Genomic DNA, 26,592 nt, shown 5'->3' with positions numbered 1-26,592 from the left:
TTCGAGAAAGAAGCGACACAGGTATGGAAGTGTATAAGGGAAGGGTCTACAAAAGTATTCAAATAATATTTAAAAGAAAAAAACAACAACAAGATTAAATATGCGGCGTAGCAATTCGCAGGAGGAAAAGCACGCCACCAAGTAGAGAATTCCAGTCATTCGAAGGGAAACGTGTTGGACCCGGGGTCTTTTAGGGAGGAACGGTTGGGCACCTTTAAATTTAAAGCAGTGTATCTGAATCGTGGTGACTTTAAGACGGGTGGACTTCAACTCCCAGAATTTTCAATTTAAAGCAGGGTATCTGAATCGTGGTGACTTTAAGACGGGTTGGACTTCAACTCCCAGAATTCCCCCAGCCAGCCTATAGGCTGGCTGGGGGAATTCTGGGAGTTGAAGTCCAACCCGTCTTAAAGTCACCACGATTCAGATACATTGTCCTAGAAGTTGATAATCGGACGACATTTTTTTTGCAGAGAATCGAAATCATCGAAATCCCTCCAAAATCCCAATTTTTTCTCCCCCTCCCACCATTTTTTAAAAAACAGGCCATTTGTATCCAGAAGGCAATTTTTAACACGTCTGCAGTCCCTTTGGAGAACCCTTTTCCTTCCCAGTATTACAGAAGGAACGAGAGCTCCAGAATATGCCGTTGCCATCCAGAAATCTGTGCCTTTAATTTCGAGGACGCCCGCCCTGCTCTAGGCCCCCCCCCCCTCAGGGGTCAGACGCCGGTTCAACAACGTTTGCGGAAAAACCAATAGCTGCCTTTAAAAAAAAAGGAAAGGAAAGAAGAAAGGAAAGAAGAAGGAAGGGAAAAAGAAAAGAAAGAGGAAGGAAGGAAAGAAAAAAGAAAGGGAAGAGGAAGGAAGGAAAGAGGAAGGAAGGAACGAAGGGAAGAGGGAGGAAGGAAGGAAGGAAGGAAGGAAGGAAGGAAGGAAGGAAGGAAGGAAGGAAGGAAGGAAGGAAGGAGGAAAAAAACCCCAAGACTCACATGTAACACAAAAAGACCGACAAAGAGAGAAGGGGAGACCTTTCACCATTCTCACATTACAGGAAAGAAAATGTACACTTTATTTATAAATAAAAGAGCGAGGAAGCCGTTCGCTCCCCGCTATTTAAACCAGAGTCTCTTTCCGTTTGACGCTGAGCTGGTTTTTGTCCCTGCTTTTCCTGAGCGCTGAATGCATGCGGTAACTTTTGACGTTCCTCAGCTCTCCCGCCGCGTCGGCTTCCGTCCCGTTCTCGCCCAGATCCATGCGGAAGCTGCCCGAGGCGGAAGGCTGCCTCCTCTGGATCTTAGCGCTGGAGCCGAAGGGCTGGTTCTCCTCGCCTTCCTCACTCAGCTCGGGCAGGTCCTTCATCTCGAAGGGCACGGGGCTCGGCTGGAAGGGCGCGACGGCCGCCTGGATGCAGTTGACCCACTGCTGCTTGTGGAAAATGTCGTTGGCCTGCAGCGTGTGGGACTGGCCCGAGGAGGAGTCCCGGAAACGGACCCGGAAGATGTTTTTGGCTGGAAAGAAAGCGAGGATGGTTACGGAGACGCTCCATTGGCCAGGTCACGGTTGTCCCAAAGGGGCTCCCACCTCACCGCCCCTTGTTCTGTTTCGCTTCTCGTCCAAGGAGCTTCTTCAGTTCTGACTGAGGTTTACGACCGAAGACGTTCCAGGACTCCTGTTAGAACCGAAGGAGGCTCCTTGGAGGAGAAGGGGAACGTTCCGAAAGAAAAAAAATACCCAAGAAAGACCACCTGAAAAACATTTCGCTTCTCACCCAAGCAGTCTCCTCACTGCTGTCTGATGCTAGAACCGAAGGAGTTCTAGAACCAATGTGAGAACCACAGTTGTAGAGCTGAAGCTCTAGAACTCATGGCAGAACTACAGTCCTAGAACTGATGCTCATAGCTCCAGAGCCGACGTGGGCCCCCAAAGTTCTAGAGCCAATGTCCATCCTGAAACTCCAGAACCAATGCTTTAGAACCGATGCTCGTTGTTCTAGAGCCGGTGTCAGGACCAAAGTTCTAGAGCGGATATGAAAACCAGAAGCTCCAGAATCAAAGATAGAGCAAAAGTTCTAGATGCTGCTGCTGGAATAGAAGTCTAGAACCAATGCCAGACCCAGTTTAGGCACCGGTGCTAGAACCAGAGTTCTAGAACAAAATGTTAGTGCCGAAGAAGTCCCAGAACAGACGTCAGAGCAAATGTTCTAGAACCGATATGAAACAGATGCTCTAGAACCAATGATTGCATCAAAGTTCTAGAGCCGATGCCAGAACAGAAGTTCTAGAACCAACGGTGGAACCAGTTTAGAGCCCCCCGATGCTAGAACCAAAGAAGGTCCAGAATTGAAGTTCTAGAACCGGTGTTGGAACAAAAGCCGTTCCAGAACCGATGTTTAGAACGGATGAAGCTCCTTGGATGAGAAGCAAAACGTTGGCAAAGAAAAGACCAAGAAAGTCCGGTTGTTGTTTTTTGGTAACTTTTGAGGAAGAAGGAGAAGGAAGTTCTGGCCAACTCTTGAAGGCCACATCAAGGGGGGCTCCTGGTTGGGAATCTCTTGCCGAAAGAGAACAGGATCTTATACCATCCTGGACAAACGGTTGTCCAATCTCTTCTTCAAAACCTCCAGTGATGGAGCATCCACAAGGAGTTCCACTGGTTAATTACCTCCTTAATTCTAGAGTGCTCAATCCTCTTTCACCAGCTTCCATCCCCATCCTGCCCTCAGGTGTTTCGGAGAACAGGTCGACCCAGACTTTTCCTCGGGATAGCCCCCTCCCCTTCCCCCCCAAATAGTGGAACCTTCCTACCTACCTTTATCCGAATTGCCGAAGGCCCCCCGGAAGGACCCGCCCATTTTGACGTCTCCGTCTTGCAAGTCCTCCAGCACCAGGTCTCGGACCGGGATCGGCTGCCGATACACCTGGTAGGAATGGCGCTCGTTCCGCGTCACGGGCCTGGTGAGGACCAAGATTTCTTGGAAGAGGAAGATGTAAAGTTTCTGGAAAGAGGAAGAGGAGGAGAGGGGAAGATTTAAGTGGAATTCAGCCACAATCAAAGAGAAGGAACTGAAGTTCACCATCTATCTATCTATCTATCTATCTATCTATCTATCTATCTATCTATCTATCTATCTATCATCTATCTATCTATCTATCTATCTATCTATCATCTATCTATCTATCTATCTATCATCTATCTATCTATCTATCTATCTATCTATCATCTATCTATCTATCTATCTATCTATCTATCTATCTATCTATCTATCTATCTATCTATCTATCTATCTATCTATCTATGCAGATGGAAAGGTTTCGGAGCATTCTGTTGTCATGCCCCCTAAAAAAACCTCAATGTTTATCCATAAAACACTGGTTTTAGATTTGTGGTGTTCAACCTTGGCAGCTTTAAGACTCGTGGACTTCAATTCCCAGAATTCCGCAGCCAGCATACCCACAGCCTTGCTGCCAAAGGACATGAATGGAAAGGGAATTCTGGGAGTTGAAGTCCACCCATCTTAAAAGTATTTGAAAAACACCGCTCCGGATAGCCTGCGAAGCGCAGGATGGGTCAAATTTGACCCCTGCGTTCTCCTACTGGCCTTCAGCTGCCCGTTCTTGCTAAAGGAATTGTCTAGACCAGTGTTTCTCAACCTTGTCAACTTGAAGATGTCTGGACTTCAACTCCCAGAATTCCCCAGCCAGCCCAGACATCTTCAAGTTGACATGGTTGAGAAACACTGGTCTAGATAATTGGGGTAAGTATTGTTGATTGGTCAAAGGTCACTCAGCTGGCTTTCATGCCTAAGGTGAAACTAGAACTCATTTATCACCTGGCGTCTGCCTCAAAGTCACCCAGCTGGCTTTCATGCCTAAGGCAGGACTACAACTCACCATCACCTGGTGATTGGCACGAAGTCACCCAGCTGGCTTTCATGCCTAAGGCAGGACTACAACTCACCATCACCTGGTGATTGGCACGAAGTCACCCAGCTGGCTTTCATCCCTAAGTGGAGACTAGAACTCACTATCACCTGGTGATTGGTGCCAATTCACTTAGCCAGCTTTCATACCTAAGGGGAAACTAGAACTCAGCATCACCTGGCATCTGCCTCAAAGTCACCCAGCTGGCTTTCATGCCTAAGGCAAGACTACAATTCACCATCATCTGAAGTCACCCAGCTGCCTTTCACCCCTAAGTGGAGACTAGAACTCACTATCACCTGGTGATTGGTGCCAGTTGACTTAGCCAGCTTTCATGCCTAAGGTGAAATTAGAACTCACTATCACCTGGTGTTTGGCTCAAAGTCACCCAGCTGGCTTTCATGCCTAAGGCAGAACTACAACTCACCATCACCTGGTGATTGGCACGAAGTCACTCAGCTGCCTTTCACCCCTAAGTGGAGACTAGAACTCACTATCACCTGGTGATTGGTGCCAGTTGACTTAGCCAGCTTTCATGCCTAAGGGGAAACTAGAACTCAGCATCACCTGGTGATTGACCCAAAGTCACTCGGCTGGTTTTCATGCCCGAGGTGGGACTAGAACTCACTGTCTCCTAGTTTCTAGGCCACACCCTCTTGGGCACTCTTAGCTCCCGGGCGTTCAGACTCCCCCCGTTTCTACTTACGTGGCCGTTTTTGTTCTTTAGCTCCCCGTGACAAAGCAAAACTTTGCTGGCTTCGATCCGTGGATCTCGCTGCTTCTCATCCAGGTACTCCAGCTTATCGATGTAGTACTGGCATTCCGACTCTCCTTTCTTCAGGTTGATGTCCGAGAGGACTCCCTGGATGATGCAGATCTGGGGGGGAAGCACCCGTTGATAAGCATTGGGGGAGGAAGCACCGCCAGGCTAAACACTGAACGCTGGCTCTGATGACGTTACCTAGTTTGGTAATGAAATGTCTGCGAGCGCAGAGGGCACCAAGGACCCCACAGTCCTCTTCCTCCTCTCCTTCCTCCCCTTCATTCCTTCTCTTTTTCCTCCTCTCCTTCCTCCTCTTCATTCCTTCTTTTTCCTCCTCCTCTCCTTCCTCCCCTTCATTCCTTCTCTTTTTCCTCCTCTCCTTCCTCCCCTTCATTCCTTCTCTTTTTCCTCCTCTCCTTCCTCCCCTTCATTCCTTCTCTTTTTCCTCCTCTCCTTCCTCCTCTTCATTCCTTCTTTTTCCTCCTCCTCTCCTTCCTCCTCTTCATTCCTTCTCTTTTTCCTCCTCTCCTTCCTCCTCTTCATTCCTTCTCTTTTTCCTCCTCCTCCTCTTCTTCATTCCTTTTCCTCCTCCTCCTCTCCTTCCTTCTTCCTCCACTTCATTCCTTCTCCTTTTCTTCCTCCTCCTCTCCTTCCTTCCTCCTTCCTTTCCCTTTCTTCCTCTTTTTCTTCCTCCTCCTCTCCTTCATTCCTTCTCCTTTTCCTCCTCCTCCTCTCCTTCCTTCTCCTCTTCATTCCTTCTCTTTTTCTTCCTCTTTTTCCTTCTCCTCTTCTTCATTCCTTTTCCTCCTCCTCCTCTCCTTCCTTCCTTTCCTTCCTCTTTTTCCTCCTCCTCCTCTCCTTAATTCCTTCTCCTTTTCCTCCTCCTCCCCTCCTTCCTTCGTCCTCCCCTTCATTCCTTCTCCTGCCTTTCTCTCCTCCTCCACTCCACAAACCCCACTCCCTTCTTGCCCTGAGGGTGTCCCCTAGTTGGGTCACGAAACGTCTGCAGGAAAACCACCAAGCTCCGAGAGAGCACCAAGGACTCCACAGTTCTCCTCCTCCCCGCTTCCAAATCCCGCTCCCTTCTGCTACTGATAGCGTGACCTAGTTGGGTCATGAAACATTGCAAGAAAACCGCCAAGCTCCGAGAGCACCCAGGACCTCAGAGTTCTCCTCCTCCCCTTCTAGCACTGATGGTGTTCCCTAGTTGGGTCACGAAACGCCTGCGAGAAAACCACCAAGCTGAGAAAAGTCACCCGGGAGCCCACTTTCCCCCTGTGTCTGAAACCCGGAGGGGCCCCTTACCGCTTCTTCCAGGCTCTGGACATCGGGGTGATCGTTGGGCGTGTGCCGGAGGATCTCCTTCAAGAGAAGCGGGTACTTGACCAGGCGGCTGCGAGGAATGTCCAGGAAGCTCCAGAGGTCCAGCTTGCGGCTGAAAGGAGACTCCAGGCAGCGCTGCAGGAAGTCCTGCACCCGGGCGTCCTGCTTCTTCTGGTCCAGGAGGGCTTTGGCCGCCAGCTGGTTGCTGCAGTAGGCCTTGTAGGCGTTCAGCCCAGGGAGCTGGGCAGGAAGAGAAAGAAGGCCACGCTGGTTAGGAGAGCAGGCTCGGCTGCAGAAGGGACCCTGGCTCTTTCTCTAACTAGGGCCTGGCAAATTAAGTTGAGCAGGAAGGAGGAAGAGGAGGAGGAGGAAGGAAGGAGGAGGAGGGGAAGGGGAAAGAGGGGAAGAAGGAAGGAGGGGAAGGAGGGAAGAAGGAAAAGGAGGAAGGAGGAGGGGAAGGGGAAAGAGGGGAAGAAGGAAGGAGGGAAATAGGAAAAGGAGGAAGGAGGAGGGGAAGAAGGAAGGAGGGGAAGGAGGGAAGAAGGAAAAGGAGGAAGGAGGAGGGGAAGGGGAAAGAGGGGAAGAAGGAAGGAGGGGAAGGAGGGAAGAAGGAAAAGGAGGAAGGAGGAGGGGAAGGGGAAAGAGGGGAAGAAGGAAGGAGGGAAATAGGAAAAGGAGGAAGGAGGAGGGGAAGGGGAAAGAGGGGAAGAAGGAAGGAGGGGAAGGAGGGAAGAAGGAAAAGGAGGAAGGAGGAGGGGAAGGGGAAAGAGGGGAAGAAGGAAGGAGGGGAAGGAGGGAAGAAGGAAAAGGAGGAAGGAGGAGGGGAAGGGGAAAGAAGGGAGGAGGAAAAGGAGGGAGGAGGAGAAGTAAGGGGGAAGAGAAAGGAGAAGGAGGAGGAGAGGAGGAATAGCAATAGCAATAGCAGTTAGACTTATATACCGCTTCATAGGGCTTTCAGCCCTCTCTAAGCGGTTTACAGAGTCAGCATATTGCCCCCAACAATCCAGGTCCTCATTTCACCCACCTCGGAAGGATGGAAGGCTGAGTCAACCTTGAGCCGGTGAGATTTGAACCGCCGAACTGCAGATAACAGTCAGCTGAAGTGGCCTGCAGTACTGCACTCTAACCACTGCGCCACCTCGGCTCATTCATAGGAGAAGGAGGAAGAAACGGAAGAAGGAGGAGGGGAAAGGGAAAGAGGGGAAGAAGGAGGGGAAGGAGGAAGAAGAGGAGGAGGAGGGAAGTCAATGGGATCCACTTAACAACTGGGTTACTCGTTTAAGAACCGCAGTGATTCACTTTAACAAAACGTGGCAAGAACAGTCGTAAAACAGGGCGAATGTCACTTAACCCCTGTCTCGTTCAGCAACGTAAATTTGGGGGCTCAACTGCGGTCATTAAGGGCTACCTGTTGTATTTACTGTCGACAACCCACCCAGAGTTACAGAGAGGGAGCAGGCGGCCAGGTAAACCTTCTCGCTAAACCTTTTTAAAAATTATTTTATTAAACTAAATAACTAAACCAAGCGGAAAGCTCAGCGAGATCCAGAAAACGAATAAAGTTACGAATAAAATAATGACTGGCAGGCGTTAAGCGGAGAGGTGGGGGGAGTTTGTGAGGATTCACTCACCCATTCCACGAGAATGGGCCCGATTTGCTCCACCGTCCCATCCGGCCGGGTCCCCTGCCCCAATTTTTCCAGGAAGTCTGTAAGGGAAAGACAAAAGGAAAATTGGCAAAAAGATAAAAAAACCCTTCGGAAGAGATTCAACCAAGGCCTGGCAAGTGGAATGAAACTTTTTTAATTTGATTTTTTTTTTAAATTACAAACACTTATACACATTTGACAAAAACATACGCAACACTTAAAGTATCATCGGAACTGCAGTTCCTTCTTACAGCAGATACCCATCGGTACATCTTCATAAAGATGAGAGCCAAGGTGGTGCAGTGGTTAAATGCAGCACTGCAGGCTACTGCTAGATCAGCAGTTCAGCGGTTCAAATCTCGCCGGCTCAGGGTTGACTCAGCCTTCCATCCTTCCGAGGTGGGTAAAATGAGGACCCGGATTGTTGGGGGCGATATGCTGACTCTCTGTAAACCGCTTAGAGAGGGCTGAAAGCCCTATGAAGCGGTATATAAGTCTACTGCTATTGCTATAAAGACAATTTCCCTCTCAGTCCATCTCTAACTCATTTTACACTTATAACCCTATTATTTCTGACTCTTGCTCTTCAGTCTCTGGTAGTCTGTATTGTCCTTCTACTAATATATAACTTTTCCTACTCTTGTAAATCCTACTTTCCCTACATTCTTATCCCTAATTCCTAATTCTTCTATAATACAAACCACATTTTCCAAGCTCTTATTTCCTATTTCTATCCTCTACCCCAGTGTTTTTCAACCTTGGCAACTTGAAGATGTCTGGACTTCAACTCCCAGAATTCCCCAGCCAGCATTCGCTGGCTGGGGAATTCTGGGAGTTGAAGTCCAGACATCTTCAAGTTGCCAAGGTTGAAAAACACTGCTCTACCCCAGTGTTTCTCAACCTTGATGACTTTCAGTCCTGTGGACTTCAACTCCCAGAATTCCCCAGCCTGTATTGCCGAGCAACCGAAGTCATGTGACACCGCCCCTCAACCACAACTTTTCAGGTAGGCCGTAACTTTGGTCGCTAAGCAAGCGGCCATTAAGTCAAGGACTACCTGTAATTGATTGTGTAAATCTGTTTTTATTTTCCATTTTCATACAGTCACATATATACTGTGCAGAACCGGGGCCATATAACATTAAACAATAAACACAGCCATTCCTCTTGTCAACAATATCCTCAAAAATAGAAACCCAAAGTACCTCTTCGACCCTCCATACACCCTTTCTTTCGCCCCCCTCCAACTTTCCATCTTCCCTCCATCATTCCCTCTACCCTACTTCCCCTCCCCCTCTCCCACTCCTCTCTCCCGATACACTCCCTCCCTTCCTTCTCCCCCTCCCTCCAGTCCTCTCTCCCACCCTCTCTCCCCCTCTTTCTTCTATCCCTCTACTCCTCCGTTCGGTGTATTTCTACTATCTATTAATATATTCAGCTTGTCCTATTTTTACACTGGAATTAAAGAGCAACAGTATATAAGTGCAATCGCGTTACTTTAAACTCTAACACATACTATATAGGGACTACCTGTAATTAACACTGAAGGAGTGAAACCCGAATGAACTCGAAAGGCTACGTGGAAACCAGCTTGAATTCAGAGTCCAGGTGTGGTTTAGCCCTGCTGGGGGCACCAGAGCAATATATCTCCTTCAACCATCCTTTTATCTTGAAGATAAAATGGAATCTGAATGTTTCATTTGGCGACGCCCACAAGGAATTCTGCTCTCCGGTACAGAAACACTTTGTGTGCGTGCAAAGAAACACAAACACACCCATCAAAGGCGGGAATGAAGAAGATAACGGTCTGTTGCAGCTCCAGCCCTTTGGAACGACCTCCCCGTGGAGATCCGGACCCTTACGACCCTCCCGGCTTTCCGCAAAGCCACCAAGTCCTGGCTGCTCCAGCAGGCCGGGGGGCTTGTGAAATATCTAGTCCCACGGAAACTGTGAATGTTGTGTATTTTAAAGTGTTTGTCTTGTTTATTTATCCCCTTCCGTTGTTTATTGTAAGCCGCCCGGAGTCCTTCGGGAGTGGGCGGCATACAAGATCAATAAACTTAACTTAAACTTAAGGAATCAATCATAATAAATAATTTTTTTAAAAAAATAAGAAAATAAAAACGGCTGGTGGAGAAGCCTCCATTAATGGTCAGTTGCCGGGTTCACAATAGCAAGAGCAGTTAGACTTATATACCGCTTCATAGGGCTTTTTTCAGCCCTCTCTAAGCGGTTTACAGAGTCAGCATATTGCCCCCAACAACAATCCGGGTCCTCATTTTACCCACCTCGGAAGGATGGAAGGCTGAGTCAACCCTGAGCCTGGTGGGATTTGAACAGCCGAACTGCAGTCAGCTGAAGTAGCCTGCAGTGCTGCATTTAACCACTGCGCCACCTCGGCTCTCCTGAACCGTTCTGAATTTTTTCGTGCGCGTGATAAGAACGTTTCAATTGAGCGTGAAAGTATTTGCACAACGATACGTGTTCCTGGATGCATTTTTTTCTTTCTTTCTGAGTCACCCTGGGTGGGTTTGGCCTCCAGCCATTCGGGACGCTAAAAGAGATCCTGACTCTGCTCGGAAGGGACGGCGGGTGTGTGTGTGTGTGTGTTTACCTTCGTGCAAGGGGATGTAAGAATCCAGGTCTCCAAAAATGTGGCTCAGTTCCTCTTCGGACATGATGGACAGCTTCAGCATGGGGTCATGGTAAGCCTAGAGATAAGAGAAGGAGAGAGAGGTCACCCCGCTTGGCCAAAAGTTGGATCTCCAGCCGGGAGACTTGCGATGGACATGGTAAAGCCAGCTTCAAGATGGGAGGAGACTTCAACTCCCAGAATTCCCCAGCAAGCATCGCAGGTGCTTTTCTTAGCAACAGGGATTTGAGCTAAATTGAGGACTATCCGTATTGAGGAAATCCTCTGGGTTCCTTCACAGCCGCATCTATTTTGGGGGGACAGAAATATTCCCCGCCGGTTTAGATCAGGGGGTATCCAACCTTTTTAAGACTGGTGGATTTCAACCCCCCAGAATTCCCCAGCCAGCCACGGAATACTGCAACCAATTTTGGTCACCGTACTACAAAAAAGATGTTGAGACTTTGGAAAAAGCCTCCAAAGGGAAGAGCAACTCAGATGATTAAAGGGCTGGAGATAAAAAATATATGAAGAATGTATATGGCAGGATTTGGGTTTGGCCAATCTAGAGTAACGAAGAAGGAGAGACATAGCAATAGCAATAGCAATATAGCAATAGCAGTAGACTTATATACCGCTTCATAGGCCTTTCAGGCCTCTCTAAGCGGTTTACAGAGAGTCAGCATATCGCCCCCAACAATCTGGGTCCTCATTTTACCCACCTCGGAAGGATGGAAGGCTGAGTCAACCCTGAGCCGGTGAGATTTGAACCGCTGAACTGCTGATCTAGCAGTAGCCTGCAGTGCTGCATTTAACCACTGCGCCACCTTGGCAATAGCAATAGCAGTAGACTTATATACCGCTTCATAGGGCTTTCAGCCCTCTCTAAGCGGTTTAAAGAGTCAGCATATTGCCCCCAACAACAATCCGGGTCCTCATTTCACCCACCTCGGAAGGATGGAAGGCTGAGTCAACCCTGAGCCGGTGAGAATTGAACAGCCAAACTGCAGAACTGAAGTAGCCTGCAGTGCTGCATTTAACCACTGCGCCACCTCGGCTCCTGATTAACATGATTAGCAGTCTTCCAGTATTTGAGGGACTTCTGACAAGCAGAATCAATGGGGGAGTGGGGAGACAGATTCGTTTAATGACCTCGTGACTTACTTAACGGCTGCGGGATTGGCTTCACAACAAGAAGGGGAAAGCAGCAAAAAGACCGTGAAATCAGATTCGCGGTTTTAAAAGTGGCAAAATTGGCCGTGAATCGCTCGGCTTAGCAGCAGAAATTCTGCTCTCTTCGTTTTGGTCGTAAGCCGAGGACTAGCTGTGTACAGTCAACAGCTTCTCTCGTCCTTCTGTTTGGAAGGAGGAAGAAGGCCGGGCCGTAGAGGGGGAGGAGAAACATTTTAATCAGCGGCTTGTGATCTCTTTGAGGAAACTGAGTCACCTGGTAGGGCTATCAATCAAAGTCAACAGAGGAGGGAGAGGCCTACCTTTCTGGCAAGCTTCAAGTCCTCGATCAAATCCTGCTCTCCCCGAGAAAGTTCGTAGATCGCCTGCAAGCACAAGAAAAAGGAAAAAATGGGAATGCCAGATTATAACAAGCGTCTTTCGCCTTTTGAAGCCTGAACAATTGGCTCAATTTCTTTTAAGTTATTGTCAGACTGCGAAGCTAACGCCAATGGGGTTACTTCTGGGCGAGAAACAGAATCACCGAGTTGGAAGGGACCTTGGAGGTCTTCTAGTCCAACCCTCTGCTCAGGCAGGAGACCCTGTACCATTTCGGACAAAATTGGCTCTCCAGTCTCTTCTTGGAAATCTCCAGGAGTGGAGCGCCCAGATATTCTGGAGGCAAGGAGTTCCACTGGTTCATTGTTCTGCCAAGAACTTTCTTCTTATTTCTGTCAAATTTCTCCCCTTGACTCCATCCACTGATTCTTATTCTGTCTTCAGGTGCTTTGGAGAGTAGGCTGAGCCCTATTTCTTGGTAGCAGCCCCTCAAATATTACAAGGATCTCATGCCTAAGGCAGGACTAGAACTCCCCATCTCCTGGTAATTGACCCAAAGTCACCCAGTTGGCTTTCATGCCCTAGGTGGGACTAGAACTCCCCTTCTCCTGGTAATTGACTCATAGTCACCCAGTTGACTTTCACGCCTAAGGCAGGACTAGAACTTACAGTCACCTCGTGATAGGCCCAAAGTCACCCAGTTGGCTTTCATACCTAATGCGGGACTAGAACTCCCAACTCCTGGTTTCTAACCTGATTCCTGCACACCAGAGCATACTGGATCTCCGAATTACTTAGCAGCACGAAATTACTATCCTGGGCAGATGAGAGGACATGCTCATCAAGACAGAGGATATGATGTTGTGCCTCGGGGGCGGTGGGGGAAGGATATGCAGAAATACTACCCGCTTACTCACTGGAGCTTACTCACTCCTTAAACCCCCTTCTCGTCCTCCCAATAAAAATGGAGAAACTTCATTTTTTTTCCCCCTTTCATTTTTAGGATTTTAGCATCCTAAAAGTGTCGTCCGTGAACCAGAGTTGCCTGTGGCTCAGAGCCCAGCATTACCTCTTGGCGTTTGATTTCCTTGGTGCTCAACGTCTCCTTCATCGTGACATCCAACGTCTCGGACCAGAGGACGCTGTTTCTTCTTTTGGGAGGCGTGGGGGCCGTTAGCCGGCTGCACGGCTTCTGACAACTCGCCGGGGATTTGGTGTCGCCGCGAAGGGAGAACGACTGGAGGGAACAGAGGGGAGGGGGGGGGAAAAAAGAAGTCAGTTAGCCGTGATGGGCGTGAGAAATTCCGTTTATTTTTCAACTTTTTACGTTCTGTGCCACCCGCAGAGGTGGCTCGGTTGCTATCCCAGGGGCCTCCACCTGAGCAAGTAAGGACAGACCGTATAGGATAGGATGAAACGTATCAGCCAGGCCGGATTCTCAGATCTGTTAAAATATTCATGAGTGGGAGAGACATGGGAACAAGGTCAGCCAATGAATAAGCATAGCAACTAAGTCAGCCAATGGGAGCTTATAGCAATAATAGCAATAGCAGTAGACTTATATACCGCTTCATAGGCCTTTCAGGCCTCTCTAAGCGGTTTACAGAGAGTCAGCATATTGCCCCCAACAATCTGGGTCCTCATTTTACCCACCTCGGAAGGATGGAAGGCTGAGTCAACCCTGAGCCGGTGAGATTTGAACCGCTGACCTGCTGATCTAGCAGTAGCCTGCAGTGCTGCATTTAACCACTGCGCCACCTTGGCTCTGTGGCCAGGTTTGGTTAAACAGATCTGAGTCTGTGCAGGGAATTGAAACAGAAACTTAAGCAGTCTGCTGCTCTGAGAAGTAAACTATCAGTCTGTCTGGGCTCGTCTGCTGAAAATGAAACAAACTGCTTGTGTTTGCCTGTAACTCTCCTGCCTTGTGTTACTCGGAAGAACCACCTGTTGGTATTGTGCATTTATTCATCTATTTTTATGTATATAAAGACGTTAATGAATCCAACTGCATCAGTTATCTGTGTGGGATTTCTGGATTTGAATGTAGGCAACAAAATCCGACAAGATCCCTTTGAAAACACCGGCAGTGTTTCTCGAACCAAATAAAATCCATCCAGGTGTAATAAATTGGATCCTTGTTCAGGAACGTGAATAAGTAGTTCTCAATGTACAACTGGTGACTTTAGAGGACGTTAGGATGGACACACACACACACACATACCGCCCCCCCCCAAAGGTACATACAGGTAAGTCCTCAACTCAGGATCACAATTGAGCCCAAATTTTACGTGGCAAAGGGAGAAATTTCTTACGTGACTTTTGCCCAGTTTTACGACTTTTCTTAACACAGTCAAGTGAATCACTGCAGCAGTTAAATTGGTAAGCCCGGTTGTTAAGTGAATCTGGCTTCCCCACGGATTTTTGGAGGTTGGAAGGCCACAGAAGGGGAATTGCGTGACCCCAGGACTCTGCAACCCGTCATAAATGCAAGCCGGTTGCCGAGCGTCTGAATTTTGATCACTGCGACTATCGAGATACTGCCACGGTGGCGTGGAAACTGGTGGCAAGTTGCTTTTTCCAGCGCCGTTGCAGCTGTGGATGGTCACTAAATGAGTGTTGTAAGTTGAGGACTACCTGTACCCCCCCATAGTGTCCTAGCAAAGCTTGGCAGCATTCCCTCTAGAGCAGGACTCGCCAAACCTGGCCACTTTTAAGACTTGTGGAGTTGAACTCCCAACTTGTGGACTTCAACTCCCAGAATTCCCCAGCCAGCCATGTTTGGCTGGCTGGGGAATTCTGGGAGTTGAAGTCCACAAGTCTTAAAGTGAGCACGTTTGGAGACCGTTACCCCAGAGAAAGCAGGTTGAAAATCTCACACAAAAGGTTCTGCTGAGGACACATCCCCATGGTGGACGACCAAGTTTCGACCCCTGCTAACAATATGTCCCAGGTGAATTTTTAGCCTCCATGTAAGTGTTAACCAAATGACTCCATTCTACTCCTTGCAAATACTGATATTCGCCCCCTGCCTCAAGGTCTGCAAAGAATTCGAAACCAGTGTTTTTTTATAAGGAAGGCAGAAATCCCCGCGTGCTTCTCTGGAGCCCCAAAAACCTATTCTTCCAGAGCAGAAGTAAAAGCAAAAGGATGTTTCCAAACAGATGGGACGATATTCCGGAAAATGTTCCCGAAACCTGGCTCTTCTCCCAGGTTTCGGGGCAGGGGGGGAATGATGCCCTGGGCAGTTGTTTGTGTGCTGTACTTTGTTCCAACACACTGGGTGGGTTTTTATGGCATTGTTCTTCTATTTTAAGTGCGAGCCAGTACGAGTCGGACGGGCGGCTTCGAAGCCAATAAACAAACCCACATCCTCAACTTGGCTTCGTTCCTCTCCTCCTCCTAAAAAGGGTTGCGAGGATTAGGGAGTTTCTTGAAAGGGAAATCGTCCTGGAGATTGCCACCCGAGTGCTGTCTGAATCCGAAGAGCCTTGAACACACACACACACACACACACACACACACGTGTCTCGGGCCCACCCCGGCCCACCTACCTGTATGGTCTGTCCAAAGCGACGCACTGCACCATTTCGTACAGGCGAAATCAGGTTTGCCAAGGAGGTGACCCGGGCCAGAGATCGGACACGTTTATTGCTAGGCTCCTGCAAAGAGATAAAATGAGAGAACAAGTTGTACAACTGGTTTACTCAGGGCTTAAGAGCACTGGACGGACAGAGTGCTGGGCTCAGGGGGTGCAACATCAAACATGATTGGCCGTTACTTTAAGGCCCTCTGCCCCCAAAGCACAGGGGCATCTTCAAAAGAAATTGACTCTCTTTCTTTCTTTCTGTCTCTCCCTCCCTCCTTCCCTCTCTCCCTTCTTTCCTTGCTTCCTTCTCTCGCTCTCGCCTGCCTGCCTTCCCCCTCTCCTCCATTCCATCTTCCATCCCTTCTCCCTCTCTCGTTTCCTTCTCTCACTCTCTCCTTCCTTCCCTCCTTCCTCGTTTCCTTCTCTCCCTCTCTCCATCCTTCGTCCTCTCTGTTTCCTTCTCTCCCTTCTCTCTGTCTCTCCCTTCCTTCCTCCTCTCTCCTTCTTTCTCTCTCTGCCTCTCTCCCTTCCTTCCTATATACGGATACGTACATACATACAATCAGTAGAAAGACACGCCTCCCTTAATTATGGGTGATCCATCACTTAAGGTTTTTAAGAAGAGACTGGACAGCCATCTGTCCAGGATGATATGGTGTCTTCTGATTGAGCAAAGGGTTGGACTAGAAGACCTCCAAGGTCCCTTATTCTGTTATACACACAGACATACATTCATCTATCCATGCCTCTATTTCTATCCGTCCACATCTCTCTCTCACACCCCTCCTCTATACACACGCATGCACCCCCATCCATCCATCTTTCTATCTCTATCCACCTCTTTTTCTCATTTTTAAAATCAGCCATCTCTCTCTCTCTCTCCTCTCTCTCTCCTCTCTCTCTCTCCTCTCTCCTCTCTCTCTCTCTCTCTGCATATTTTTAAGCAATGACCTTAGAAGTCATCTTTCTATCTCTATCCATCCACCTCTTTTTCTCATTTTTAAAATCAGCCATCTCTCTCTCTCTCTCTCTCTCCCCTCTTCCTCTCTCTCCCCCTCCCTCCCTCCCCCATCTCCCTCTGCATATTTTTAAGCAATGACCTTAGAAGCAAGAAACAAGCCAGGTTTCTCAGTCTTGTTAGCCAAAATAACAACCTCCACAGGAGTCAGGATAGGACAAGGAAGCTTTCAGGCTGCAGGTTTCCAACTGCTTTGTGAGGTGTGTTAAGTTTTCAAGCCACCCAGCCTTTGGGCAAATATTGGGACTGTTGATAAAATCCATCATCTGCAATATAGTTTTAGGCATGCAGCAAATGGCTAAAACAATTTCCTGGTTCCAAGAAACGATTACAGGCAAAGACCATTAACTTGGAAGGAGAAGGAAGAAACGGCAGAAAATACCTTTTCTCCCTTGGGAAATAACTCCCTGCGTAAGAAACGGAGGAATATGGGTAATCCTCGACTTACAACCATTCATTTAGTGACCGTTCAAAGTTACAACGGCACGGAGAAAAGCGACTTATGACCCCTTTTCACACTTGTGAATCTGGACCATCCTCGCAAGTCACGTGATCAAAGTTGAGAGGCTTGGCACCTGGCATGTACTTATGACGGTTGCGGTGCCCCAATGGGGAAGCTGGATTCCCTTCATGACCGGGTGGACTAAGTTAACGACGCAACGATTCCACTTTAACCCCCGTGCTGAGAAAGCGAGGGAAAAGCCCCTCCCTGAACCGCTGTCTCACTTAGCAAGAGAAATTTAGCACTCATAAGTCGAGGACTAACCGTAATGTGTCCCGTTGGTTAAGAGAAGGGAGTAAGAGATGGAAAGATGGACGCAGGTCTTGTGCCGAGTGGCACAAGAATTTAATAGCCGGGATTCCAAGCAAAGAAATGAATTTAAAACCACCAGTTATGTATTGGAGGGAGAAGCTTTTTTTTGAAGAGGGAAGAGAGAGAGATGGGCACCAAATACCTTCGCTCTGGACAAGTGAAAATCACGGTCCAGCTAGAACCAGGGTAAGCCACATCTCCACACCAGCCTTCTCCACCCGGTCGAAGAAATCTGGAGAATGGCAGCCGAGAAAGTTTTATATCTCGGGAAGTGTGTTTTCTTTCTTGCTGCCCTTCAGAATGTAATCTGCCTTTTTTTCCGTCTCCTTTTTCTTTGATCTGGTTCACTTTTTGATTAGGTTTCTTGGCCCAGCTCCAATTCCCCATTTCGATTACAGAACCTTGCTAATCTACAATGGGGTAAAAACCTTTGAGTTTCTGCTTGCACAGAGGTGGAAAGAATAAGAGACAGCCGGTCCTCGGCTCCAAGATTGCTTCGAAAACAACAGCCCTGAGAGGGGAAGTCGGGCTAAAAGGTTTCCCAAACATTTTGACTTCTAGCAATCTCCCAAATTTCTTTCCTCCAAAGCTCAGAAAGGGCCACAAGGATTGGATGCCACCCACAGTTCATGGTGGAGCATGGGCTTCCTTCTTTCTCTCCTTTTTTCCTCTTCTCTCCTTCCTTCCATCCCTCCCTACTCCCTTGCTCCTTGCTTCCTCCTTGCCCTCTCTTCTTCCTTCTTTCTTTCCCTTCCTTCCTTATTCCTCCTCTCTCCTCTCCCTCTCTCCTTCCTTCTCCTTATTTCCTTCCCCCTTTCCTTCTCTCCCTCTTCTTCCTTCCTCCTCTTCCTTTCCTTCTCTCCCTCCCTCTTTTTCTTCCTTCTCTTCCTTCCTCCTCTCTCCTTCCTTTCCTTCTCATTTCCTTCCCCCTTTCCCTCCTTCCTTTCCTTCTATCCCTCTTCTTCTCTTCTTCCTTCCTCCTCTTCCTTCCCTTCTCTCCCTCCCTCTTCTCTTTTTCTTCCTTATTCCTCCTCTCTCCTCTCCCTCTCTCCTTCCTTCTCCTTATTTCCTTCCCCCTTTCCTTCTCTCCCTCTTCTTCCTTCCTCCTCTTCCTTTCCTTCTCTCCCTCCCTCTTTTTCTTCCTTCTCTTCCTTCCTCCTCTCTCCTTCCTTTCCTTCTCATTTCCTTCCCCCCTTTCCCTCCTTCCTTTCCTTCTATCCCTCTTCTTCTCTTCTTCCTTCCTCCTCTTCCTTCCCTTCTCTCCCTCCCTCCTCTCTTTTTCTTCTCTTCCTTCCTCCTCTCTCTCCTTCCTTTCCTCCTCACCCTCCCTGCCTCTCCCTCTTCTCTTCCTTCCTCGTCCTTCATTTCCTTCTCTTTTTCTTCCTTCTCTTCCTTCTTCATCGTTCTCTCTCTCTCTCTCCTCCCTCCCTCCTTTCCTTGTCTCTCCCTCCCTTCCAGGGGGCTCTCCTTTTTTTTAGTGCATCCCAGTCTAGAGAAGCCCAGCCTGTTGGGGGACAATGAAAGTGGGAGGGATAAACTGGTGGTCCGAGAGAACGAGAATCTCCAAAACTTTTGGGGGGAGGGATTGGGAGCTGAGTTTGCAGGCAGGATGGTTTTTTTTCACGCTTTCTTAATTCCTTGCAAGAAAAAGGAAGTGGACCAAAGAGGAAGGTCCGGCTGAGAAAGGCTGAGCGATGCAGGAGCACTGCTCAGAAATGAGTGAACAAAGAACAGAGTCCTTTGCTGGGGGACCGAGATGCCGAGGAATATTACGGAATGAGGTCATGCATTCCACTTAACGGAGGGGGGGGGGGAGAGCCCAAGCCAGGATCAATTCTTGTTCCTGGAAGATAAAGCAACCACAGACGCCCAGGCCAAAGTCATGTACCTGAAAGAGCAAAGGGCCAGGCCAAATTTGTTTATAATTCTGTAATAATTCAAAAAAAGGGGCGTCCAACTTTGGCAACTTTTCAGACTTGTGGACATCAACTCCCAGAATTCCCCAGCCAATATAACTTTGATGATAGATAAATTGAAGAGAGACTAGCGTAGATCTATTTCAAGCTATTTGCCTCTCATCAGCTAACCTTACTGGGATTTGAACTTGGGCTATTCTACATGTTAGGCAGTTGTATTAACCTCTAAGCCACAAGCTCTCCTCCCTTATCAGCTGAGCCAGGGGAATGATTAGATGTTTTGTCAAAGCACCTGCTATGCCCAAATACTGATCATCCTTGAGATATTAAACCCACCTGCCCCTAAAATTCAGTGTTGTGTCTTTAACCTGCTTTTATAGGTTGCTCTCAGCTGCCTAGCTCACAAACTAGTCTTTATAAGCACAAGAATCATACAGGTAGTCCTCGACTATACGACCGTAATTGAGCCCAGGGTTAGAGTTGTAAGTGGTGCTGGTCAGTTGAGTGGACCATGCCTGATTTTGTAAAAATTTTGGGGGTGGTGTGGTCATTAAGTGAACCACCGTGGTTGCTAAGTGAATGTGGCAGTCGTTAAGCGAATCCACCATCCGCAATGGGTATTTTTGGCAGGAAACTGGAAATCAACGTCATCATCACAAATCATGGTCAGGTGAGCACACGAGAGTTGAAAGTGTGAGGCAGTTGCCAGGTGCCCAAAATGTCATGTGACGTTTGTGTGTGTGTGTGTGTGTGTGTGTGTGTGTGTGAGCAGCCCCTGGAAAGTCCATATTAATGGTTGCTAAATGATAGTCCTAACTCAAGGACTACCGGTGTAAGTTCTACAAATACATAATATTCTTGTTTAATGGCCAAAACTGGATGGAAAATGACATCTAAGAGCTGGGATTTTTCAGAAACGGGGAAATGCAGGTAGTCCTTGACTTACAACCGTTCGTTTAGTGACTGTTCGAAGTTCCAACGGCACCCCAAAAAAGTGACTTGTGACAGGTTTTGCGGCCTCCCTGTCGTCACGTGATCAAAATTCGGACGCTCGGCCCCCGGCTCATACTTACGACGGGTTGCAACGTCACGGGGTCCCCTTTTGCGACCTTCTGACGAGCAACGTCAACGAGGAAGCCAGATTCACTTAACGACTGTGTTGCTAACGTAACTGCCGGGGCAGGAAAGGTGGCCAAATGGAGCAAAACTCACTTAACAAATGTCTCGCTTCGCTCAAAGGAGAAAACGTGGGGCTCGATTAGAGTCGTTAAGCCGAGGATTACCGGTCTGCTCTCACAGCAGGTTGTTGCTGCTAAATGCCAGGTCTGTTGTGAACAAAGCTCCCCTCGTCCGGGACTTAATATTAGACGAGGAGGCAGACCTGGCATATATAACTGAAACCTGGCTGGGCCAAGAGGGAGGAGTCCCCCTCTCGGACATGTGCCCAGATGGGTTCCAGGTGCTCCACCAACCGCGACACCAAAGAAGGGGTGGGGGAGTAGCAGTTATCCCCCGAAAGTCATTAGTTCCTCGCAGGAACCCTGCCCGAGATTGTAGGGTGTGAGTCTCTCCTCTTGAAGTTGGAGCCAGGGGTTCAACTGGGCTTGTTCTTGACGTACCTACCTGCCAGCTGCCTCACGACAGCCCTCCCTGTGCTGCTAGAGGCAGTAGCCGGGTTGGTGGTGGAGTTCCCCAGACTAATGGTACTGGGGGACTTTAATCTGCCGTCCCTTGGCGAACACTCTGATGGGGCACAGGAGTTCATGGCCTCCATGGATTTGACCCAAGTAGTTCAGGGCCCAAGTCATAGAGCAGGACACACACTCGACCTCGTATTTCTCTCGGGGCAGTGGAGATGTGATCTGGAATTAAGGGGAATAGAGACCTCGCCCTTGTCATGGTCGGATCACTCCTTGCTGAAGCTTGACTTCGGGACGCTACTCCCCCACTGCAGGGAGGTGGAGCCGATTAAGTGGTTCCGCCCCAGGCGCCTGATGGACCCGGAGGGATTTCAGAGGGAGCTTGGAGAGATACCTGACTCCCTTGTCCGCAATCCGACCGAGTCCTTGGTCGCCGCCTGGAATGTTGCGGCGGCTGAGGCACTGGATCGGATTGCGCCTTTGAGGGCTCTCCGCGGCAGTGGATCCAGGAGGGCACCTTGGTTTACCGAGGAACTCCGGGAGATGAAGCGCCAAAAGAGACGCCTAGAGCGACGCTGGAGGGCTAGTAACTCTGAATCTGATCGAACACTATTAAGAGCCTTTTTCAGGACCTTAATCAACATTTCCCGCCGATAAAAAGAACAGCAAAGTTTAGGACTTTCGACAGCTATCGGCCCAGCCGTTTACCCTTAAACTGGTTTTTCCAGTTACAAGTTTCAGGGGGGAACAAGGAAGTGGGGGTGGGAGGGGATGTCTGTGAAACCGTTGCCAGTTTTTCAGCAAACCAACTTTCACTTTCCAGTAAAGAAGAAGAAGGAGGAAATATAGTTTTTTTCCCAGAATTTCTGCGCCACGGAGAATACCGCCTCTCTCGCGCGCTCGCAAGAGGCTGAAGCCAAGACGTGATTGCACCTAAACGCACCAAGGTTGAGATCACCTGACCGTTCAACGCCTTTTTAAAAGGGTGACGTAAACAACAAACACGCCAAGGAGCCGGAGGCGGAATCCAACACTCCACACACACACAACCTGCTTGGGAGCCCAACCCTCAATCCCACACAAGGCGACGGCTGACCTAGACTGCACACTTTGCAATGAGGTGTTTACTTGGCTTTAGACTAAAGAGTGTGCTTCAACATGGTGTGTGTGTGTGTGTGTCCTTGGTGTTCCCTGAGCTTGGTTTGTTTCCTCGCAAACGTTTCATGACCCAACTAGGTAACATCATCAGGAGTGGGTTGGCTCTCTGTTTAGATACGAGCCCCTTCTAGCAGTGATGATGTTACCCAGTTGAGTCGTGAAATGTCTTCAAGGAAACCAAAAAAACCTCAGAGAGCACCCAGGACACCACAGCCATCCTCCTCCTCTCCACAAACCCCACTCCCTTCTAGCACTGATGATGTTACCTAGTTTGGTAATGAAACATCTGCAAGGAAACCACCAAGTACCCCACAGTCCCTTTCTTCCTCCTCTTCTTCCTCCTCCACTCGGCAAACCCCACTCCCTTCTAGCACTGATGATGTTACCCAGTTGGGTCCTGAAATGTCAGGAAAACCACCAGGCTCAGAGAGCATCAAGGACCCCACAGTCCTCCTCCTCCTCGCAACAAACCCCACTCCTTCTCCCTCCTAGCGATGGTGAGGTTACCTAGTTGTGTCATGAAACGTCTTCAAGAAAACCAACAAACTCAGAAAGCACCAAAGACCCCACAGTCCTCCTCCTCCTCCTCCTGTCCTTCACAAACCCCCCTCCCTTCTAGCACTGATGATGTTACCTAGTTGGGTCATGAAACATCTGCAAGAAAACAACCAAGCTCAGAGACCACCAAGGACTCCACAGTCATTGACCTCCTCCTCCTCCTCTCAACAAACCCTACTACCTTCTAACACTGATGATGTTCCCTAGTTGGGTCATGAAATGTCAAGAAAACCAAGCTCAGGGAGCATCAAGGACCTCACAGTCCTTCTCCTCCTCTCTCCAAATCCCACTTCTTCCTAGCACTGATGTTACCCGGTTGGTACAAATGCTCTCTTTTTATTGGGTAACCTGTCTAACTTGAGGATCGACTCTCCCTGGCACCCGGAGAGGGGGGAAAAAAAATAGAACAAAGGCAGAAACTTACGGAGAGAAATCCTAGGGTTTGTTTCCTCTTCATGGGCATCCCAAAAACACTGAGAGGGAAGCCGGGAGGAGGCTCCACCTTTCTAAAGAAGAACTGAATCAGAGGGAAACTAAAACGTCCCGGACAGGATGTCTCATGTCACAAAGCTGTCATTTGCTCCGGCGTTCTTGTGACTCTGACTTCTGATAGTATCTCCGGGCGATGCATTTTGTGGGATTCAAATGATGACCTCACATGTTGTTATCAACCGGGGGCATGTGCTGCACACCCACAACGCCGAAAAAAGGTTTTACAGGGGGTGACATCACGTGGAGGAGGCAAAAAAATATAGTTCCACTTTTGGTGCATTTCCACTATTGCAATATTTTGATGTGTTTTTTTTTAATATTGTAAGCCACCCTGTGGGTTAGAAGGTTGGCCAATCAATTTATTAAATGTACGGATGGATAAACAAATAAATAAAAATGAGGGTGGTTTTTTTTTGGGGGGGGGAGAGGGACCTTGTGAAAGGAGTAGCTTGCCTCCATCCAGATAAATAAACCAACTTACTGGGAATTTAAAATGTTAATGATTGGGGAAGGGGAATTTGTGGGATTTTTTTTGGGAAGAAGAAATTGGAAAAACTGTAAAAAAAAAGAGTAGAAATACAGGGCGTACAATGATGTCTACAAATTGAATAAGAAATGGTAAAGAACTAAGTAAAGAGAATAATATTGTCAAAGTGGGAATAGCAAAAAATATTGTGATAAATGATTAATTTGTTAAGGTGAATTAACAGTAATTAGTTGAAGACCAAAAAAAAAGGGTATTTAGCAATGATCTGCAAGACGAAATGAATTGATGGAAAAAGACAAAGGATTATATAAAAGAGAGGAATACTGATAAACGTGGAAAGATTAGAAGAGAATGAAACTATGATTATAAATGTGATGTATAAGATGAGACCTGGTTAAACACTCTGTCCATAAAATATGTATGTTGGAAAAAAGAAAAAAAAATTGCAATAAAACTTGTAAAAAATAAATGAATAAACAAACCAACTTAGAAGAAATCAAGCCATCTATGCCAGTGTTTTTCAACCTTGGCAACTTGAAGATGTCTGGACTTCAACTCCCAGAATTCCCCAGCCAGCATTTGCTGGCTGGGGAATTCTGGGAGTTGAAGTCCAGACATCTTCAAGTTGCCAAGGTTGAAAAACACTGATCTATGCTTCCCTTTTAAGTTCATTTGGGGAGAATTGATTCATCAGCAGAGCAAGTCCAAGAAAGAAAAGGTTTTTCCCCCTTCCATTTTAATTGTATTAATGACACACAAAGGGTAGAACACACCCACAACTCCCAAAAATAAAAGTTTTACATGGGTGACCTCATAGAGAAGGCAAAAAAAAAAGATGTATAGCTCTGTAATATTTTATTGTTGTTATTTTATCTTCTTAACATTCTAAGTCGCCTCTTGACAGTCACCGTGCCGTAAAGAAGGGCTGGCAAAACATTTAATAAATTAATTAAATAAGGCGCCTCTTTGAAGTCAAGCCACGATTGCTTGAATTCAAAGTAAGGAGCACATGAATTGCATGAATTGGTTCATTTGCAAAGGGAAGGAAGCTCCCAGAAACAAAAGTTCCTTTTTTCTCTTCCATTTTGACTGCAGGGATGATACATGAATGAGCAGAGCAGGGAAGGGGGAACAAGTCATACCATCCCTGATTAAGGCTCACTTGCTTCCAAGTTCCTTAAATGGCAAACTTGATTTAAAAGCAATATAAGAGAAACCCTCCTTTTCAGACACCCCTAGAGCAGAGAGGTCTTCAAACTTGGCAACTTTAAGTGTGGACTTCAAGTCCCAGAATTCTCCAGCTTGCAATTTTAAAACTTGTGGACTTCCAGCGCCAGAATTCTCCCGCTTGGCAACTTTAAGACTTGTGGACTTCAAGTCCCAGAATTCTCCCACTTGGCAACTTTAAGACTTATGGACTTCAAGTCCCAGAATTCTCCAGCTTGCAATTTTAAAACTTATGGACTTCCAGCCCCAGAATTCTCCAGCTTGCAATTTTAAAACTTATGGACTTCCAGCCCCAGAATTCTCCCACTTGGCAACTTTAAGACTTATGGACTTCAAGTCCCAGAATTCTCCAGCTTGCAATTTTAAAACTTATGGACTTCAAGTCCCAGAATTCTCCAGCTTGCAATTTTAAAACTTATGGACTTCAAGTCCCAGAATTCTCCCACTTGGCAACTTTAAGACTTGTGGACTTCAAGTCCCAGAATTCTCCAGCTTGCAATTTTAAAACTTGTGGACTTCAAGTCCCAGAATTCTCCCACTTGGCAACTTTAAGACTTATGGACTTCAAGTCCCAGAATTCTCCAGCTTGGCAACTTTAAGACTTATGGACTTCACAAGTCTTAAAGTTGCCAAGTTTGGGGACCCCTGCCCCAAAGAGCCTTTTCCCAAGCAGCTGCAGCTAATAACACACAACTTTTTTTTAAAAAAAAAAGCCAATTTTTAAAATTTTTAAAAAGAAAATGGAGAGGGAGACACACAGGTGAAACGTTTTTGTTTGACAAATCTCCTTTTTAACGAAAAGAATAAAAATTTAAAACAAGGGGCGGCGGACACCCACGTTTGGCACAAGTCACACAATACAACTTCCCGCTTATCGCGAGTCGCCCAGAGAATAGAATAGAAAACTTTATTCGCCCTTTAAACGTATCCAGTTCAAAATGAAGTTCGGTTGCCTTCAACCTCTTGCAGGCGGCGCGGAAATGTAATAAAATGAAATTAAAACAGTGGCGTTTAAAGCGAGTTGAAAGCGCGACGCGTTCCCACAACCCTTTCCAAACACGCGTTGGCAAGGCAGTCCCGAAGGGCGGCAGGGGTTTGCTGCTCCCCGCGCCCGAAACTTCCCACGCGTCCGCCAGCGGAGCCCCGGGCGAACTGAGTCAGCCCCGACCGGCTCTGTGGAAGGCAGCGGCAGAAGCCATCAGCCGCACGGCAGGCGGACGGGCTGGGACTGGACGATCTCGGGTGCAAGGCAAGCCCCGCTTTGCTCGGTCGCTTCCCCCCTCGGGCTCCCGCTTTACCTCCTGTTCGCGGAAGCTCTGGTTCTGCGCGTCGATCACCCGGATAGTCCGCTTGATGGGCAGCAGCCCACCGGCGTCGTCGTGCGCTACCATGTTCTCCCGCTGCCCGGCCCTCCCCTCCCGCCTTAAATCCACCGGAGGGAAAAGAAACAAACGGCTACTGGCCCGCGCCCGGCGCTTCCCGCTGGCAAAACGGCAGCGGCGGGAGCAGCATAGCTTCGCCCAAGGAGTCAACTCGCCGACTGAGCGCCCGCGGTGCCGCGACCCGTACTCCAAGCGGCGAGGGCGTGGCCACGAGGCGCGAAAGGGGGCGCGGCGTCGGGGAGCCGGGCGGCCATTGGCTGCGCGGCGGAAAGGCTCCGCCCCCGGCCTCAGGTTGCCCGCGCACCTTGGCTGGGAAGGGAGGGGGAGGGAGAGTGGAAGGAGCGCTCTCTGTGGAGTTGCAGCCTGGCGCCCGCGGGCGGTTTCAGGGAGCGGCGCCCCGCGCATCGGCCGCCTTGGCGTCTCCGGGTATCAGCCTCTGGCGGGGGTCGAGGGGGCTATCGGTCCAGCCAAGAGGCGGAGGAGAGCTTGCAAGCACGTGTATGGCGGTTGTGGAGA

General features: G+C 48.3%; 1 protein-coding gene across 1 annotated transcript; it reads right to left on the bottom strand.

Moving 5' to 3' along the window:
• Positions 1-915: 915 nt before the first annotated feature.
• NET1 (neuroepithelial cell transforming 1) lies at positions 916-26,230 on the bottom strand. The gene is made up of 10 exons (XM_087722660.1): positions 25,993-26,230; positions 15,350-15,457; positions 12,868-13,035; positions 11,783-11,845; positions 10,272-10,368; positions 7,640-7,716; positions 5,991-6,248; positions 4,629-4,799; positions 2,811-2,997; positions 916-1,510 (listed from the first exon to the last, which is right to left on the bottom strand). Exons 1-10 carry the CDS (start codon positions 26,083-26,085, stop codon positions 1,116-1,118), a joined length of 1,617 nt encoding a protein of 538 aa, XP_087578786.1. The 5' UTR covers positions 26,086-26,230; the 3' UTR covers positions 916-1,115.
• Between the last annotated feature and the right edge of the window lie 362 nt (positions 26,231-26,592).

The sequence above is a fragment of the Thamnophis sirtalis genome, unplaced genomic scaffold (genome assembly GCF_051295495.1).
Source record: "Thamnophis sirtalis isolate CommonGarterSnake01/CBP01778 unplaced genomic scaffold, rThaSir2_p1.2 scaffold_9, whole genome shotgun sequence".
In the NCBI taxonomy this organism is placed as follows: domain Eukaryota; kingdom Metazoa; phylum Chordata; class Lepidosauria; order Squamata; family Natricidae; genus Thamnophis; species Thamnophis sirtalis.
This window is presented reverse-complemented; position numbering and strand designations above follow the sequence as displayed.